The 17,362-nt window shown below is 39.9% G+C and overlaps 1 protein-coding gene across 2 annotated transcripts in view; it reads left to right on the top strand.

Annotated features, from left to right (window-relative positions):
* The window catches only part of LOC127236843 (voltage-dependent calcium channel subunit alpha-2/delta-3), a 775,613-nt gene that overhangs the window by 244,289 nt on the left and 513,962 nt on the right, over positions 1-17,362 (top strand). For both annotated transcript variants that reach the window (XM_051204755.1, XM_051204756.1), the window contains exon 4: positions 6,565-6,624. In XM_051204755.1, coding sequence (XP_051060712.1) covers positions 6,565-6,624 — 60 coding nt within the window. The remainder of the gene's footprint in view (positions 1-6,564; positions 6,625-17,362) is intronic.

A 17,362-nucleotide genomic window follows, 5' to 3' on the forward strand; every position in this document is an offset into this window, starting at 1 on the left:
AAAAGAAATAATGAAGCCTTCTTAAAAGCTGTTTTTCTCCAAAGAGTGATCTTCTTGCTAGTTGGTGATTTCTCCTTGCCACTTCTATTGGAATTGAAAAGTTAAAAACATTTGTATCAATATAGATTAGGGAATATTGTTAGGTGCTCAGATATGATTTCAACTGTGGCCACAGCAGAGTCGTGGGAAGCAGCGATGCCCTGGCTTGCTTCTGCTTCTTGCCTCTGTCAATCTTTCTAGATTCATTCCTTTGTTGTTTAGCCAGTGATGCAATATTCATTTGGGTTTTGACTAATATGTGTTTATAAAATGCTGTCTAACCCCCAAACTCCTATCATCTCAGGCATTGTCTCAGTATCCATTTTTTTTTTCTGGATATTTCATTTCTTAAGAGTACAACTTGAATCTTGCTGTTTTCTGGCTTGAGCACTTACCTTCCTGGTAGCATTTTTGGCCCTTTGTCTGTAAATAGTCATTTCCCCTGTGCCCCTTTGTGAATCATCTCCCATGTTCTTAGACAGCTGGTGGTCCCATACCCCACTATAGAGATAATTCTAATTATGCTAATTATGGAGGCAGCTTCAATTAACCTCTTCTGTTCCAGAGAGCTAGAAAGTGCCTTTCAAGACCAGAGGGGAAAGGATTTCAGTACCAGTAGGAATGGAAATGTAAATTTGAATATTTAATTAATATTTTTCAATGTAATGGTCTCTCTCTCTCTGTGTGTGTGTGTGTGGTATGTTGTGTGTCATATGTGATGTTTGTATGAGGTACTGGTATGAGTGTTCAGGTGTTAACATCAGTTCAGAAGTCAGAGCAGGACCATCGTGTGTCTTTCTGTATCACTCTACCTGATTTCCCTGGGTCAGTGTCTCTCACTGAATTGAACACTCACTGTTGAGGCTATGCTGGTCAGACAGTAAGCTCCTTGGATTTGCCTGTCTCTTCTTTCTAATGCTGGGATTATATGTATTCACAGATATTCTTGGATTGCTATGTGAATGCTCAGGATTTCAACTAAGCTCCTCAGGCTTGGAGGACAAGTGATGACCTTACCCACTAAGCTGTCCCTCAGCCTCCATAATGATTCCTAAATGGATTATGACTCTCAATATAAGACAGATGTGTTTCATGAATCCCAGGATAAATCAATCTCATTGTGTTTGGCTTCCAATGTATTAATAAGCCTTAGAGGATAGAGATGTATCATTTTATTTCTGGGATCTATTGGTTATGAGCTATCCCCATGTTGTATTTAACCCCTTGCCCCCCCCAGTCATACATTACTGATAGTGTTGGTTATGAGTACACAGTGATGCACAAAAGCTGTAATTCTTCAAACTCTAGCACCTAAAATAAAACCCACAGATACCACACCATTCTAGATACAGTGGTGACTGTAATGCTGCCATTCCTTGATGATTCTATGTCGTCCCCTCCCCCAGTAAATTAGCTTATGTTGATATAACAGAATAGACAAGTAATACCTGTCCTCAATGTTAATGGCAACTCATGGGCTAGTTCTGTACCAGTTATCATTGTAGCCCACACCCAGGCTAATGATTATAGATTTTTATTTTAAGTCATTGTAGTTGAATTCCAACCTTATTTGAGAAAGAATTCATTTATATATGGCATTAGAATTCATATAAGTATTAAATGTATCATTGCAAAATGTTAAACAAAACCCACTAAATATATGAACTGTTTGGAAATCTTTATTAAAATCAAGCATCACATTATAGCAGCTTTTACAACACAGGGCTTTTAGCTTTAACAGGGGGAATAAAAATAGTTCTTTGCTATTCCATATGGTTTTTATATTCTGCTTTGCTTTAAGGGTTTTTATCTGTAATTGTCTCTCTCCCACTCTGGGGATTTTCATGAACATTTATTTTTTTCATTTGTACACAATTTGTTCCTGCTGGTTCTATCAGCAGGAGTCTGTAGTGAGATCCTTTGGATTTAGAGTTAAGGTTCTATTACCTTTTCCGTATCTCATAGGACATCCCATGCTTTCTTTTTATCTCTTGTTAAGTCAAAATAACCTGAGACAAAAGAGAAATATAGAACAAAAAATTTTTTTCTTCCTACCCAGTTTTTACTGTGACTTGTCTGCCGGCCTCTGGACTGTCATGGAAAGTTTGGCCTCTGTGATATCTTCACCTCTAGCCTTGATTTAAGTGTTTGGGGAGGAAATGAGAGATTGTGTTTTCTATGGTGGTGCAGAGATGTACACATGTGGTCTTGTCACAAGAAGTGAGATGTGATGTTCAGTGAAGTGCTTTAAAAATGTTTTAATGTTCCCATTGTCCCCTTAGCAGCTTTGCCTTCATTGAAGCTATAAATACGGTCCAGAGCCCATGGCTTCTGGGTTTCTTATTTATAAAGATGGTTATTGTTTGTATTTGTTTCACTAAAATGGAAGAGTTACATAGAAATATAAAAAAGTAGTACAAGGTGGCTCACCTCAGGAACTACTGCCTTCTAGCCAGTGGGTGCTTTGTCTGGGGACCAGCTGCACATGCCACTACATTGTTACCATTTTTTATACGGCAGAGATGCTTTGGCTTTAGAGAGGAGAAAGAGAAAGTTGTGGCCACGGTTTCTGTTTTTCTTTACCTCAAAGCTCAGGCTGGATTCTTCAAAGCCTTTTTAAAACTCCCAGTATTCGATTTTAATTAAAAACCACATTCAATTCTATAATCCCATCTGCCAATTCAAAAGGGAAATCCACATAAGAGAAAATTAGCTTATTATTATTAAAAGTGCACTGCCTTTCTAATAGATATACTAGAGAAGCTGCCTTCCACAGGCTCTGTGGCCATTCCTTACATAAGAATATTAGCAAATTTAATAGATTTTTTTTCCTTGCCTGTAAGTGATAATCAAACTTACCTTTTAAAGCTCATCTCAATTGACTTGGGTGATAAGGATATTTGCTCAGGAGACAGATGCTATAGGCTGTTGCTGCCCATGGCTGCATACCAGAACTTGAAGTCAAATGTTCTAGACTTTGTTAGGTGAAGATTAATTTATTTTATTTTACTAACATCAGGAACTTCTTTCTTTCAGTACTCTCTGTAAGTTCCATCTTATACAGAAGGGTAATGTGCCCTCTATTCTTCCTCCAAGGCCTGTAGGTTTTGAGATGCTGGTTCCATGACTCTTTGGTGCAACATCAGAACGTGCCTGGTTCCCCTACATTCTCCCAGAAAATGTAGGCCTGCCTGCCTTCACCAGCCCTAGCAGGCAGGTTGGGATAGCTCTGCGTCCAGGCCTTGCCCTAAATCACTTCCCATGAAATGAGTGCAGGACAGCTGCTGGTCAACCTTCTTCTCATGAATAGTATTTCCTAAACTTCTTCAGAAACAATGGTGGGAAACTATCTCTGGGGATTAAGTTTTTTAAAGGCATGCAGAAATTTAACTGGACAACGAATGTAAACACATTGACTAGAAGAGTCAGGTTCTCATGCCCTCCCTATTGTCAGCACAGAAGATGTGTTCTGGTTCTTTTCAGCAGGAATGTAGTAGGACCCCGTTGTTTCCAGGGCATTGCCTCCTGTGCTTTCAATTGTGTTTATTTCTGAAATACATTTTATGTTATGCTCTATAAGAACACTGTAAGCTCTATATAACATATGGCTCATACATATACATGCATGCAGGCATGAACACAATATGTTAGACATGAAATACATACAATTCATATTATGTCACATAGGAATTTATATGTTATATTGGATGCATGTACATGATACATGTGTACATATAGATACATTCATTCTTATGTAGATAAAATGCTATATATGAAATATTCTTCGTGTATTCTTTCAGTTATGTATTCCCATCTTGTTTTATTTGTCAGTCCTAAACTACTTTATCATTTTTTTCTTTCCAATTCTTTGCTCATTTCAGTATTACCATTACAGTTATTGTGAAGTCTTATTTTGTCATTTTTTGATCATTTACATATTTCACTGTTTTTCCCCTGGGTTCCCAGTGTGCTTAGACACCATTAAATGTATCTTAAAGCTGTTTAAGTAAACAAGTGCTCAAAATGCATGAGGAGTTTTGTTAATGTAAGTGTTGTCTTGCATAACATTTACACATAAATCTCCACATGGAACTGATTCCATGATACATGCTTAGCAGTTCTAAACCTGCTACGAAGATTAAAAAAGTAAGCTCTCATAAACATAACTTTCTTCTATTATTCCTTGTCACTCATCTGTCACAATTCATGGAGACACATTTACAGATTGCACACTGTGCTCCCAGGGGCTCACAAACTGTCCTGACTGGGAGGGTTCCGGGAAGATTATGATCCAACCAAACCTTAGGGCAGTGTGCCTAGGTTCTTCTTATACTTTCTTCATTTTCTATTTGTTACTGCTTCCATCTTATGTCTCCTTCAGAAAAGATTTTCACACTTTAAATGGAAAACTCATACGTACCCAGAAAATGAATGAGACCTGAGGGATCTGGGAGATTTAGTGGGTAATTACTCAAGGCCTTCAAGGTGAGGCAGAATGGGAAATGAGTGCTGCTTGAGGTACTCAGATTCCAGCAACAGCAGTGGCCCCTGGAGGGAGCTCATGTTAAATACATCACTGGCCTGCTCAGACCTCCTGTTTGGGTGGGTCCTGGGTCAGACCTGGGATTTGTCAGTTATAGCAAGTTTCCAGGTGAGACCTACACATTGAGAACTACTATTGTATGGTCACCTACTCCTGCATTTTAGAGGAGGAATCTGGGACCCAGAGCAAGTCAGGGGCTTCCCCAATAGGTCACAAAGAATGTAGTTTAGCTTCTGGTTCTGGTTCCACCATGTTCTCCAGGGTCTGTTTCTGACTGCTCAGAGCAGAAGGCCCTGGTGACTGACTGAAGGGAACATGGAAAATACAGTTTGTGATCCTCCCAGATTATTTTCTGTGTAAGTTAGCTTCTCTCTTCATGGCCTAAGGAGAAGCAATGGTAATCTCTACACTGTACACTTCAGCCTCTTCATGTCTACACCTGTCCCATCATGAGATGCTTGGCTGTTGACTTGTGACAACTTAAGAGGAACACAAATGTAATTTTTCAAACTTGGGCCTATTAAACTCTGGTTTTTATTATGATGGTGCTGATTATTATTTTTTCTTTTTTTCTTTTGCCAACTATACATAAGCTGAAGTCTATTGGGAAGAGGGAACCTTGTTTGAGGGATTGCATACATCAGACTGCCTGTAGGCAAATTTCTGAGGCATTTTCTTGATAAATGATTGATGTAGAAGAACGCAGCCCCCTATTTGTAGGGCTACCTCTGGGCTGGTGGTCTTGGGTGGTGTAAGAAAGCAAGTTGAACACACCATGGCAAGCTAGCCATGAATCCCATGGCTTCTGCTTCAGTGTCTGCCTCCAGGCTCCTGCCTTGAGCTCCTGTCCCGATCTCCCTTCATTGTGGATTGGAGGCTATAAGATGAAATAAACTTTCCCTTCCATGTTGCCTTTGGCCATGATGTTTATCACAGTGTTAAAAAAAAAAACAAGCTTGGACAAGGTCAAACAAAGCAAGTGAGCAAAGGCAGCAAAAGTAACCATGGGAAAATGGAAATGGTGGGGTTTTCCAATTTCTTTCCATGACATATCAGTGAAATATTACTTCAAAAAATGAGAGTTTTTCTATAATGTTCTCTAGCCTATATTTTCATAGAAAATATATTACTGTTTGCATCCTCAAGTTAAAGTGAAATGGTTTTGATAGTTGATTAGTTTTCTCTATGTCAAAAGAGATATGAAATTGAGTCAGGACAGGTCTATAATCCCAGAATTTGGGAGGTAGAGGCCAGACAATTGTGAGTTCTAGATCAGTCAAGGCTATAAAATGAAACCTTATCTCTTAAAAATGGCAATCTGCTACCTACTATGTGTAAGGCCCTGGGTTCTACCTACCTCAAAACATGTGGTGATGAATTTGATGAGTCTAGTTTACCAAAAAGGGTAAGTATGGTGGTTTTGTAGGGTTTGGGTATTAATTTAATCTCAGTGATAATATGTACCTTAGTAAGGTACATATTATCAAAATAGCATGGCATATAATAAAAATGAAAATTACTATTGCCTGGTAATGATGTATCAGAACTGAAGCAGAAAGAATTGGAATTCAATGATTAAGGGAATTTAAATGAGAACTCTTTCCCAAACCATTTGAGAAGACCCTAAATCTTTGGTTCAGAGAAACTTGATCAATCTTGATTAAGGACCTTTGATACCTAAGTTATACAATTTCTATATAAATTTTGGATCCTCATTGAGATCAAATGCCAGGGTCTGAATGCATGCATGCATTCATGGGTGAACACTACAATACATATTTATTTTAGGAAACATAATTGAATGATGAGGGCAGAAATAAGAATTTAACTGGGATGGAATGTCCTTCCATCTCATGGAAGTAGCTATGTGTATCAATGATGTGACTCATCCTTTTCAGATGGGAAATTACTCAAGGCTTTTCATACTGTGTGTAGAGTCTAGATCATAGTCCTGATTCTGTTTATTGCCTTCTGTTTTCCAGCGGCTTGTGGAGGCTGCAGAAGACGCACACCTGAAACACGAATTTGATGCTGACTTGCAGGTAATTATTTTGAATTGAAGTACTGGTATGTTTCGATGACAGAAGAGAAATATTTTGGGAGGATGCTACCAAGTTGGCATAAATATACCTCTTTCTTGATGGGTGAGGGTTAGCAAAAATCCTCAGTCTGCTTTCACCAATGGCAGTTATAGTAGATGGTGTCACACACTTGCACATGTATACCAGATTTATGTGGAAGTTCCCTGATACTGGGATGATTTATATCAGTAAATTATATAATAATTGTTAGTGTCCTCAATGGTAAAATGGTGGATATCCAAAATGTATTTCCCAAGCTGGAATTTGGATTATAAGTGACTGGAAGCAATGTTGTGATGGATTTGGTCTTGAATTAGTTGTTAATGACAAGAATAATATGCTTAAACATTATGCCATTCATATACTTAGGATTAGAATATATATTTAAGAAATTTATTGTAGTATAACTCACAATCATGACAGACTAGCTGAAAAGGATTTAGGTCTGCATATAGTATAAATATATTAGCAAAAGCAACACAAATCTCAAAGTGTCAAGAAATGAGATTTCTAAAGAAGCTTTGGTCTGTGCTTGTTTGTTTTGTTTTGTTTTTTCTTATGGCCACACTAAAATGGGGAAAATCGATGAGAGTTTAACAGAAGGGATATTTGCAAATGGCAGTGAGGGTTAAGAGAAAACCCACAGTATTCATCAGAGGCCTGAGGAAGCTGTAGGAGGAAGGGAGTTCCAGACCCCAGGGGTAATGGCTACAGGGAAAGTCTATCTGCTAACCAATACAGTTATTCAGAGGGGGCAGGCAAAGGTAGACTATATCGGTAAACAGGCCCCACAGGTTTACCCTGCTTTCTTCTTGTCACATATTGAGGATTGTAGCTGTTGGTGTTCAGTGTCCTGAGTCATTGACCTAGAAAGATAAGGTTCAAGCTAGGTCTGTAAGGGTCAGCAGAAAATGTCGCATGAGCTGGGTGTCACTATTAGATATAGCACAAGACATAAAAAGCAGGCAGAAATGTAGACAAGTGCAGGAAACGCCAGGGGATGGTGTGGAGAAGTGGGAGGGCCCGTTGCCAACACTGGGGGAAGAATGGGAAGTTGGCACATTTTCTGAGCAAACTTGCAAGAGAAAGTGCAGAGTCTAGCAAGAGAAACTGCATATAGCAACAAGCACCTTGCCTTCTTATAGCCATCCTCACATCGTGGTTTTATGAAGATCTAGAGACCACCAACTGGATACTGCTGTCTGCAGCAAGCCCTGACTTCAGAGGACTGGATTTCCTAGAGTAGGCCGGAGGGATTTAATAAAAGCACCAGGAGGCACATTGCTGAGTGTAAGGACACTAAGAGCCAGTCAAATGCATGGCCAGGGACATGCTTCTGCCTTACCCTTGGAATCCTGGTGTCTTGCCAAAGAGTTTCAGTTAGAAATGACAGAACCTCAAATCAATTAAAATCTTTGTATAGCAATTAAAATAAGCTTTTGGGGCCACTGAGCCTGATGACTTGGGTTCGACCTCTAGACCCCATGTGGTAGAAGGAGACAATCAATTCCTTCAGGTTGTCCTCTGACCTCCACATGCACACTATGGCATGTCCATGACCCTAGCCTATCCTCAAAGAACTAGGCATTTTTTTTTTCAAAACAAAATAAAATAAGAATCCATTAGTACATGAGAATATGGGCACAGGTGTGTAGGTAGCTACCTATTAAGAATGGAGAAAAGTCTCTCACAATAAAAATTAACTAACACATGTGGAGAAAATAATGGAGATAAAAACTTAAAAGAATGATCACTTAACACCAGGGTCTTCAATGGATGCTAAAATCGGGGAGGGGGGGGAAGCTCTGAGCAAGAGGAAGGCATTAGTAGTGTCAAAGTATTCCTCTACAAAGTCTTAAGTGATGCTGGGGAAAGCAGCATCTTTGCTGTCTGGAAGCTTATTCCAGATGTGGCAGTCTGGAAAGAGTCCATTATCAGACATGTGATGAGTGACACTAGTGATTCTGCTCACATGTTATAAAGCTACAGGTAACTATAGACTGTGGAGTATCCTGCAGTATTACTCTCCCGGGCTTCTTTTTTAAAATGACAAGTTCAAAACAGAACACTTGGAGGGTTTTTTTCCAAGTTGATAGAGACAATAGAATGGATGTATAACTCAGAACAGGGTGTTGAGCTAGAGAGATTTGAATGCAGGCTGTGTATCAGATAGTAATGTTGTGTTACTGTTGGTGGGTCTGGGTTTGTGTGACCCATTTGCTGTAGTTCTGATTTTTCATGGAGATTTGGATTCATGAGTCTAGCAAGAAGGGGTGAATTTACAAGAAGGTAAGAAAGGTTGGAAATCAGATCTGTTTGGGGAAATCTGGCATGGCTGTCTCTGCTATTTATAGACAATTTTATTCTGAAGTTTGTTCCCAGTGAACCATAGATGGGCTGGTGCAGGGGTGGGGTCAGCTTGGTTGCTTGCAGGGATTATAGATCCTTTAGCAGCAGTAAACAGTAAACCCTAGGGGCATTCTGGGAGATGCTAAGAACAGGGTGCTCTTTCTTAGTGTTTGAAGCTATTGTTACCTACCCAGACTGTCCTGGGTTTCTATTACAGCTGTAAAATAAAATCCTGGCAAAGCACAACCACCTCTTCTGCTCAAGTGTGATTCTGTGAACACAAATGAAGCATGGAGATCTCTTGAAAAATAAACAAAACAGACACCAAGAAAACTAGCCTCTCGCTTCTATTATCTGGGAGGTTCTGTACATCCTCATCCTTCACCCTTTCTTTATGTGAACAGAAAAACTAGCAGAGGGCACCCCTGTCACCTGAACATGAGAAAATGTTGCAATAATCTCTTGGTATTATAAAATGCCATTCATCCAGACCTCAGACCTCATTGAAATCTTAGGGTCAGAGCAAACCTGGTGCTCTTTGGTGGAAACCTGTAAAAGGGAGGCCTTTGATAGCAAGGCTGCACAGCAGCATCTGTCTGTTCAGGCGAAGGCTTCAAAGCCACTGAAACTCTGATGCTATTAAGTGCAGGTCTGTTAACAGCCGGTGTCAGCCCGTGGCTATTATGAGGCAGCAGGCCTGAGCACCAGCTTAGAGTTTATTGCTCTGATGGTCCATTAGAGCTGATCAATTGTTAATCTGGGCACTGCTGACCTCTCTGTGACCCTGCCAGAGGATTGTTTTTATAAAGAAACAAAAAGCAAAAAACAAAATCTCTGATACCATCTACTCACCTTGTAGTAACACCAGGAAGGTCCCTGTACCTTTAATGCCAGAGAGGAGTGTGTTTTCGTGTGTGTGTGTGTGTGTGTGTGTGTGTGTGTGTGTGTGTGAATATATCTCCAAAAACCAAAAAACAGAAACTGGTTTTGTGACATTGCCTGACTGCAGAGTTTCAAGTTTCACAGTTCTTGGCTTCCTTTTTTCCCTAAGAGAAAAGAAATGATATTTATGCCCCTGGACTAATTTTAGATAGTAACTTTGTGTCTTTGCCTCATTCCAAACTGTAAAAGTGAAAAAAAAAGTTATTTGATGATAAGTTCATTAAGATACAACCCTCCCAAATTATGTCTTTATCATCAGGGTTTTGTTTGCCTTTTAAATTCTTCTCATAGTCTCTCTGGAGGTTTAACTGTTCCCCTCCGAGCTGTGGTCTTGGCATCTTAGGCCCTCTCTAAGGAACCTAACTGTGGCATTATACTGTTATCACCTAAAAACTATATTGAGGCAAAAATACAGACTGTTCTGAGTGAGAACAATCCAAAAATCCACAGCTCTCTGTAGAAGGCAGATCTGCCTGGGCTTTGTGGATGGGGTACTTTCTTATGGACACAAGTATCACCCTTTGACTTGTTCCTATTTATACCTATGGGTTCTAGATTGTCCATTTCTTAGTTTAGCTTTTATCCCTGTAATTCCCTGTTAGTAACGACTGGTAACAACTGATGTGCAGATGATCTTCGAATGTGACGTCCTCCCTTTACAAAATTTTATGTTGTACATTAATATATGTCAAAAAGACTTGTAATTACAGTGGAAACAAAGATTTCCATAAACCAAGCTGCATGTTAATTATCACACATATTTTACTGTGATCATTCTCACAGTTTTGATGACAAAACCTCCTTTATTTATATGGAGGAAGAGCAGAAGGCCCTGGCCTCAACCACCCAGCCTATATTATAATATACATGGATAAGGTCCCAGAAAAATCGATCTATATACCTAATAAACTCAAGCCAAATGTTTCCCCATCAGTCCCTTTATGCCCATTCCTATTCTTTTGGAAGTTTTCCCATTGGCAGTGAAAGAGAAGGAGAAAAATGCATTTTGACAGTTTACTAAAAACCTGCTTATCTCTGAAGCACAAACATATTTTCTCTGAAAGCTGTCTCAAAAGTGCCAATTGCCTAGAACTGGTTCATGGAGGAGAGAAATGTGAGTTTGGGTAGTGAATGTTGCAGGAGCTTTTTCTATTACAAAGTCTTCTATAGGAAGTTTTATTTGTTGTTTTGTAAGTAATAAGAGGGAAAATGCCCAGTGACATTCAGAGGGCTTACATGTGTGAGGGTGGAAAGAGATGAAGCTGGGTTGCTGTGGAGTGTCCTCACCGTGCCCTTCTGCTCCTCATCCTACTGCGAGCGCCTGTCCTGTGAACACAGTGACCTGGTTTCAAAATGGGGGCCAAGAAGCTACGATGTATAGGAATCCCAGAGAGAGGGTGGCTGTGGGTAGTACTTGGATCTGCTTCCCCAACCCTGTTCCCTACTGATGTTCCCGTGGGAACTTTGTGAAAGAGGTGGACGAGGGCAGCCTGGAGCCCAGCAGTTACTTTAGATATGCTCCCGCCACCCACTGAGGAAAGGGGTGCAAGGAGCAGAGCATGAGCAGGGCTTTCCCTCATCCCCACAAAGACAGCACATCCCTGCTGGGCCTGGAACTCCTGCCCTGGGGGAAACAGAGGGCCATGAAAGGAAGGGTTTGGCAGCAGTACATCCTGAGTGGAAAAAATAGCCACCCTCTTGCCAACTTGAGTCCATCCTCTCCATTTTGACACGACTGTGTACAACTCCTTGCTGGGGTGTACACAGTAGTGGGACGAGGGGCAGCTGGAGGAACAAGGAAGATCCAAGGCCAGAAGGAAAGGGTGTTCGTCACTGGGATAGCCTGTCTGCTTTTGTGTAAAAACAAGAAAAATAGAGGTCACCTATAGAATGTAGAGAAAGATGAATGGATTTTCACACTCTGCATTAAAAGAAATCCATTCTTTCCTTGCCAAACCCATTGCTAGCCATTTATTTATTTATTTATTTATTTATTTATTTATTTATTTATTTTCTTTTGATCAGATTGGCAGAGGGTCATGGCTAGGTGACAGCTTTCTGGGATTGTACATTTGGCATTTTGTGGTTAGGACTCACTAGTGTCATTTGTCATAGGAGTGTTGTGTACATCATTTCCAAGGTGTCTCTAAGTCTGAGCATTTTATTTTTATAGCCATTTCTCAGTTGTTTCCCATGCCCCTTATGCAAATGCACTCTTGATTTTGTGCCTTATAACTTGGAGCAGGGCTAAATGCCATTACTTTAAGCTTTGTGCTAATTAGTGACTGTTTGCTCATGCCTCCAACTGCTGGTCATCTGTGAGTGAAAGAAACAGCAGTTGTTAGAACTTCAGCTTGTTCAAATGGAGACTTCTTGGGCTTAGGAGCCTCTAAATTCTATAGTCTGAATCCAGGATGGACTGGGATAACTTCAGGGCTTTACATCTGTAGATTCTGCTTACTTGTAAAGGGATGTTGTGGTAATATCCAGTTGATAGATACGTCTAAGTGCTCATTCCTCTCACAGATGCTGACATCCACCAAGTTGCTAATGGCTGCCTATGTGTCACCACGCTGTGGGGCATGGTCATAAGGCTAGACTTACAGTTGCCATCTTTGTTCTTATGAAACTCACCACCTTGTGAGAACATAAACAAGTGTTAGATCTTAAACATGGTACACGACAGGAAAGAACTAGAGGGTGTTGTTATGGTGCACAAGGCAGTCTCCCATGGTGGGAGACTAGGAACAAGTCTCCTGAGGTGGTGAGGTTGTAGTAAGTAGAGGTTCTAGGTTTAATGTCACAATTGGAAGCAATCTGTCTAAACACAATCAATAACACTTATAACTCTATAAATGCAAAACTAGATTTACTTTATCTTTATTCCAGAAAATAATCTTTCCTACTTCTGAATTCTTTTTAACAGCAATTACAGGAAACAACTGTTTTAGATAAAGTCCCTACTCTAGGTTTAAACAGAGCAGGCCAAACCAAAATGGAATTACTCAAGCTAAATCCCATGTAGTTAAAGCGAACCTTTAAGGATGAAGATAAAGCTGAAGGCAGAACCAGTTTGTCCCTGAAAATGGGAGACTCTGATCTATTCAGGTAAGCATAAATACCAACTGCTTTAATCTTTACAGGCAAGAACCTGGTTCTTACCTTATAGAACCCAGCCCTTGACCAATGGGAGCCCCCAGCCCACTTTGCAGAATGGAGGATGCCTGGATTTCCAAATTGCAAATAAAAGGCTGATGACTAATACCGTAACAAATCATACTCAGTAGTAACTTTTTACTTCCTATTCCCTTAATCTTCTTCACTCAAGTGTCCAGTTGTTGCTTAAGGCATATTCAGAGCTCAGTCTGCTGGGACTGTAGGTGAAGGGAGCTTTACAAACTAAGAGGTGGCCCTTGTCCTCCAGGAAAGTCCTGACTGATAAAGAGGCATTTTGGCAAGTGGCAGACGCTATCCAGCTGACATACAATGTGAGCTCAGCAAGGGGAGGTTTGCTTGTTCTTTGGACTTATTCACTCATTTATTCTCCCTCACCTTGGTTCACTGAGCACCTATTACATTGCAGACTTTGTGCTAAGCTCAGACAGAAGGACCCATGCATAACAGGTGATAAAGGAGCCAGTATTTCAGCCTCTACTGACAGCAAATTATACCAACTATCTGATTACAACTGAGCAAATGCTAGTATTAAAAAAAGTCTGTGTGTGTGTGTGTGTGTGTGTGTGTGTGTGTGTGTGTGTGTATGTGTGTGTAGTATGTGCATGTGTGTGTGTGTGTGAGGGCAGGCATGTGAACCACAGTGTGCATGAGGTTAGGGGGCATCCTCAGGTGTTTGTCCCTGCCTTTTGTGACAGGGTCTGTCTTTTGTTTTTCTCTGCTTCACACTGCAGGCTAGCTGGCTGGTGGGGTTCTGGGACCCTCCTGTCTCCACCTTCCATCTTGAAGCAGGTGTACTGGGGTACTTACAGACAAGCAACACTGTGCCCCAGCTTTACATGGGTTCTTTGTATTCAGACTCACACCCTCAGGTGACAAGGTGCCAAATTCTCAGAACCACCTCCAGAGCCCAGAACTCTGCTTTGGGTTATGTGAAATCTGTTCACTGAGCAAGGAAATGGTCATACAGCCTGGTAAGGTAGACTTGGCCAGGGCTGTGCCCTCTGCTTCCTTTGTGTTCATGTCCCTCCTCTCTCCATGGGAAACTGCCGTTCCAACTGAAGATACCACAGTGAATTTGTGCATTCTAAGCTTTATGAGGGTGAAAAAAAGTACAGTCTTGGGGTCTAGTTTCCTTCCTTAAACACAAAGCCTATGAGTATGGCTTCAGTTACTTCTTTCCTAATAGAAATATTGGCTATTACAAATTTCCCCTTGAATGGAGCCACTACTGCATCCCCTGTCTCCATGTTCATGCATTATTTTATTTGTATTATTTTCCAATTGGAACTGTTTTGCAATGAAAGCTTCCTTTGACCTGTGGAGTTACATGTACAGTGTGATTGTGGATTGGCCTGTTTCCTTCAGTGCTGGTGAACTCCTGTTCATGAATCTGGGATCTTTCTTAAAACACATTTAAAAGTTATTGTGTCTTCCTAGTGAGTTGAGTCTTTTGCCATTAGGAAATATTCTTACTTCTGTCAGTATTCAATGTCAGAGTACTCTGGCTCTTTAGCATCCTGTCTGGGCTATAACCTACATGTTACATGTCATAGTGACCTCTGCATCATGGAGTAGAGACTTACTCTCTTTTTCAATCTGAAAACCTTTGGATTATAGTCAGATAATTGAGTTCACTTGTAATTTATAAAGTATTTGATGTAATTTTATTTGCTTTTGCTGTTTTTATTTTCTTCCCTGCTTTTTCTTTCTTAATTGAATATATTTTAGGGTACCATTTAATTTATCTTTTGGCTTTTACTTTCCCTTCATAAAACTTTAAGTTGTTATCCTGGAGATTATAGTATACTCAATTAAGTTTCGAGTATGTCTAGAGTTAATTTGGAATGCAAAGCATTTTATCTACCACTGTTCACTGTGGAATTGCCAGCATACTTTATTTCCATGTATTATGAACCCATGAGAAAATATCAGTTTTGTTTGTGTTTGTTTTACTTTGCTTGATTTGATTGTTGGAGACAGAGTTGTACAATGTATCCTAGGTTGACCTGGAACTTATTACCTTCCTGCCTTTCACCCCCTAAGTGCTGGGGTTATAGGTGTTTGCCACCACACCAACCCTATGGAATTTGTTTGTTGTTTTTTAAAAACTACTGTCTGCTTAAGAACTTTATATAAGAAGTGAAGATAACAATCAATTTTTGTCTTGTTTGTTTGTTTTTACATCTCAACCAAAGTTCCTCCTCTCTTCCCAATTCCTCCTTGAACTGCTTTCCCCCATCCACTCCTCCTCCTCTATTTCTCTTCAGATACAGGCAGGCCTCCCATGGATATCAGCCAGCCATGGTATATCAAGTTGCAGTGAGATTAGACACCTCCTCTTCTATTAAGGGTAGATGAGGCAATTTGGTAGAAGGAACAGGTCCCAAGAGCAGGCAACAGAGTCAGAGACAGCCCTGCTCCCATTTTTAGGAATCTCACATGAAGAGCAACTCACACAATTCTAACATATATGTTGAGTGCCCAGATCAGCCCCATGCAGGCTCCCAGGATGGCTCTCTGAGCTCCTATGAGTCTAGGTTAGTTGGTTCTGTAGGTTTTCTTCTTTCTACTCTTGCTCGGGAATCCCTGAGCTCCACCTAAGTTTGGCTGTGTTTCTCTTCATCCATTCACATCAGTTGTTGGGTGAAGCCTCTCTGATGACAATTGGGCTAGGCACCAATCAATGAGTATAGCAGAATATCATTAGGAATCATTTCATTACCTTTTTGCAATCCATTTTTAAGACACTTACTTGTTGTCTCTGCCATTTCTCATTTCTTTCTTTACATCTCAGTTTCCATTTCTCTTACTTGAAAAAAAAAACCTCTTGTTTTTATTTATTTTTCAATTCAGGTCTACCAGTGATAACATAACTTTTGTTTATCTAACAATATCTCCTTTTACCTTGAAGGGTGATTTTAGCAGGTGTGAGCAAAATGGACATCTCCATCTCTCTTGGAGCTCTTTAAAATAGAATTCTGAATTCTGTTCTTTAGTAGTTGATGGTGATGCTGCTGTGACCCTGGCTAGCATTTGTACCTTGTTCCTTTGTATATACTAAGTTATTATTATTTTTTTGTTATTTTCAGTATATGACACAGTATGTGATGGGTCAAGGATTTTCTAGTTGTGATTTTTCTAGTTGTGTATTTTCTAGATATTTGCTAATATTCTCAATATTACAACAGATTTTGCATGTTTCTTTAGAATTGTACCTGCTTCATTATCTTTATATTTCTTTCTAGAACTTAAAAGAAATGTTTGTTATTATCCTTATGAATTTTTGGTTTCATTTCTACTTCTTTACGGAAATCCCATCTCATTGTGTCCATATTTTCTTTTAAGTCTTTAGATATATCTACTGTTGAAACCTTAAAGCCTTTCTGTGCTAATTCTACCATCTGAGTTACTTATTCTGAATGATGTTTTTCTTTTATTTGCACTCTCCCCTCTTTGGTGTTTTTGTTGCTTACCAGACATTATGGTTATCTGTTTGATGTATTTCCTCATTGTTACTTAGGATACTTTCTTCCATGTAGTATGTGTCTCTCCCCAACCCCAAATATATTGAATCAATTTGTGATAAGAGAGTTATTAAAGAGATGAGGCAAGAATGACAAGCCCTGTGTAGCAAGGAGCCCCCCACGATGAGTCTTCTGTATTCCATATAACCATACAATTGGTGTTCCAGAATTACAAGACTATCTTCCACCCAAAAGAAAGAAAAAATGCCTTTTAGTTACAGGTCTTGAGATGTAAATATGTCTATCAAAAGCTTATAATTTCTATAGTTTTATGGTACCAGCACTAGCTTCTATTCTAAATCTGTATGGAAGTGTTAATATGAATAAGTTTAAGAACAGAAAGTGTACCTTTTCATGCCATGACCTCTGCCCTGGTGTTGTTTGAAGAGCCATTTGATTTTGCAGTCTGAAGGGAAGGTGAAGGTATTGTTTGTCCTTTCCAAGTTTATTTGTTATTTAAATATGTGTACCAATTCCTTATTAGTGACCCTCTTATTTTCTCTGTGTAGCTTTGACTATCCTGGACCTCACTCTGTAGACTAGGCTGGCCTCAAACTCACAGGGATCCACCTGTCTCTGCCTCCCGAGTGCTTGGATTAAAGGTGTGCACCACCACTGCCTGGCACACTAACATTCTTTTATGTGTCACAATCCTGTGTGCTTTTGTTCATGGACAGCAATGGTTAAGTCTAAATCATTGCTGCAGA

The sequence above is a fragment of the Phodopus roborovskii genome, unplaced genomic scaffold, assembly GCF_943737965.1.
Source record: "Phodopus roborovskii unplaced genomic scaffold, PHOROB, whole genome shotgun sequence".
NCBI lineage: Eukaryota > Metazoa > Chordata > Mammalia > Rodentia > Cricetidae > Phodopus > Phodopus roborovskii.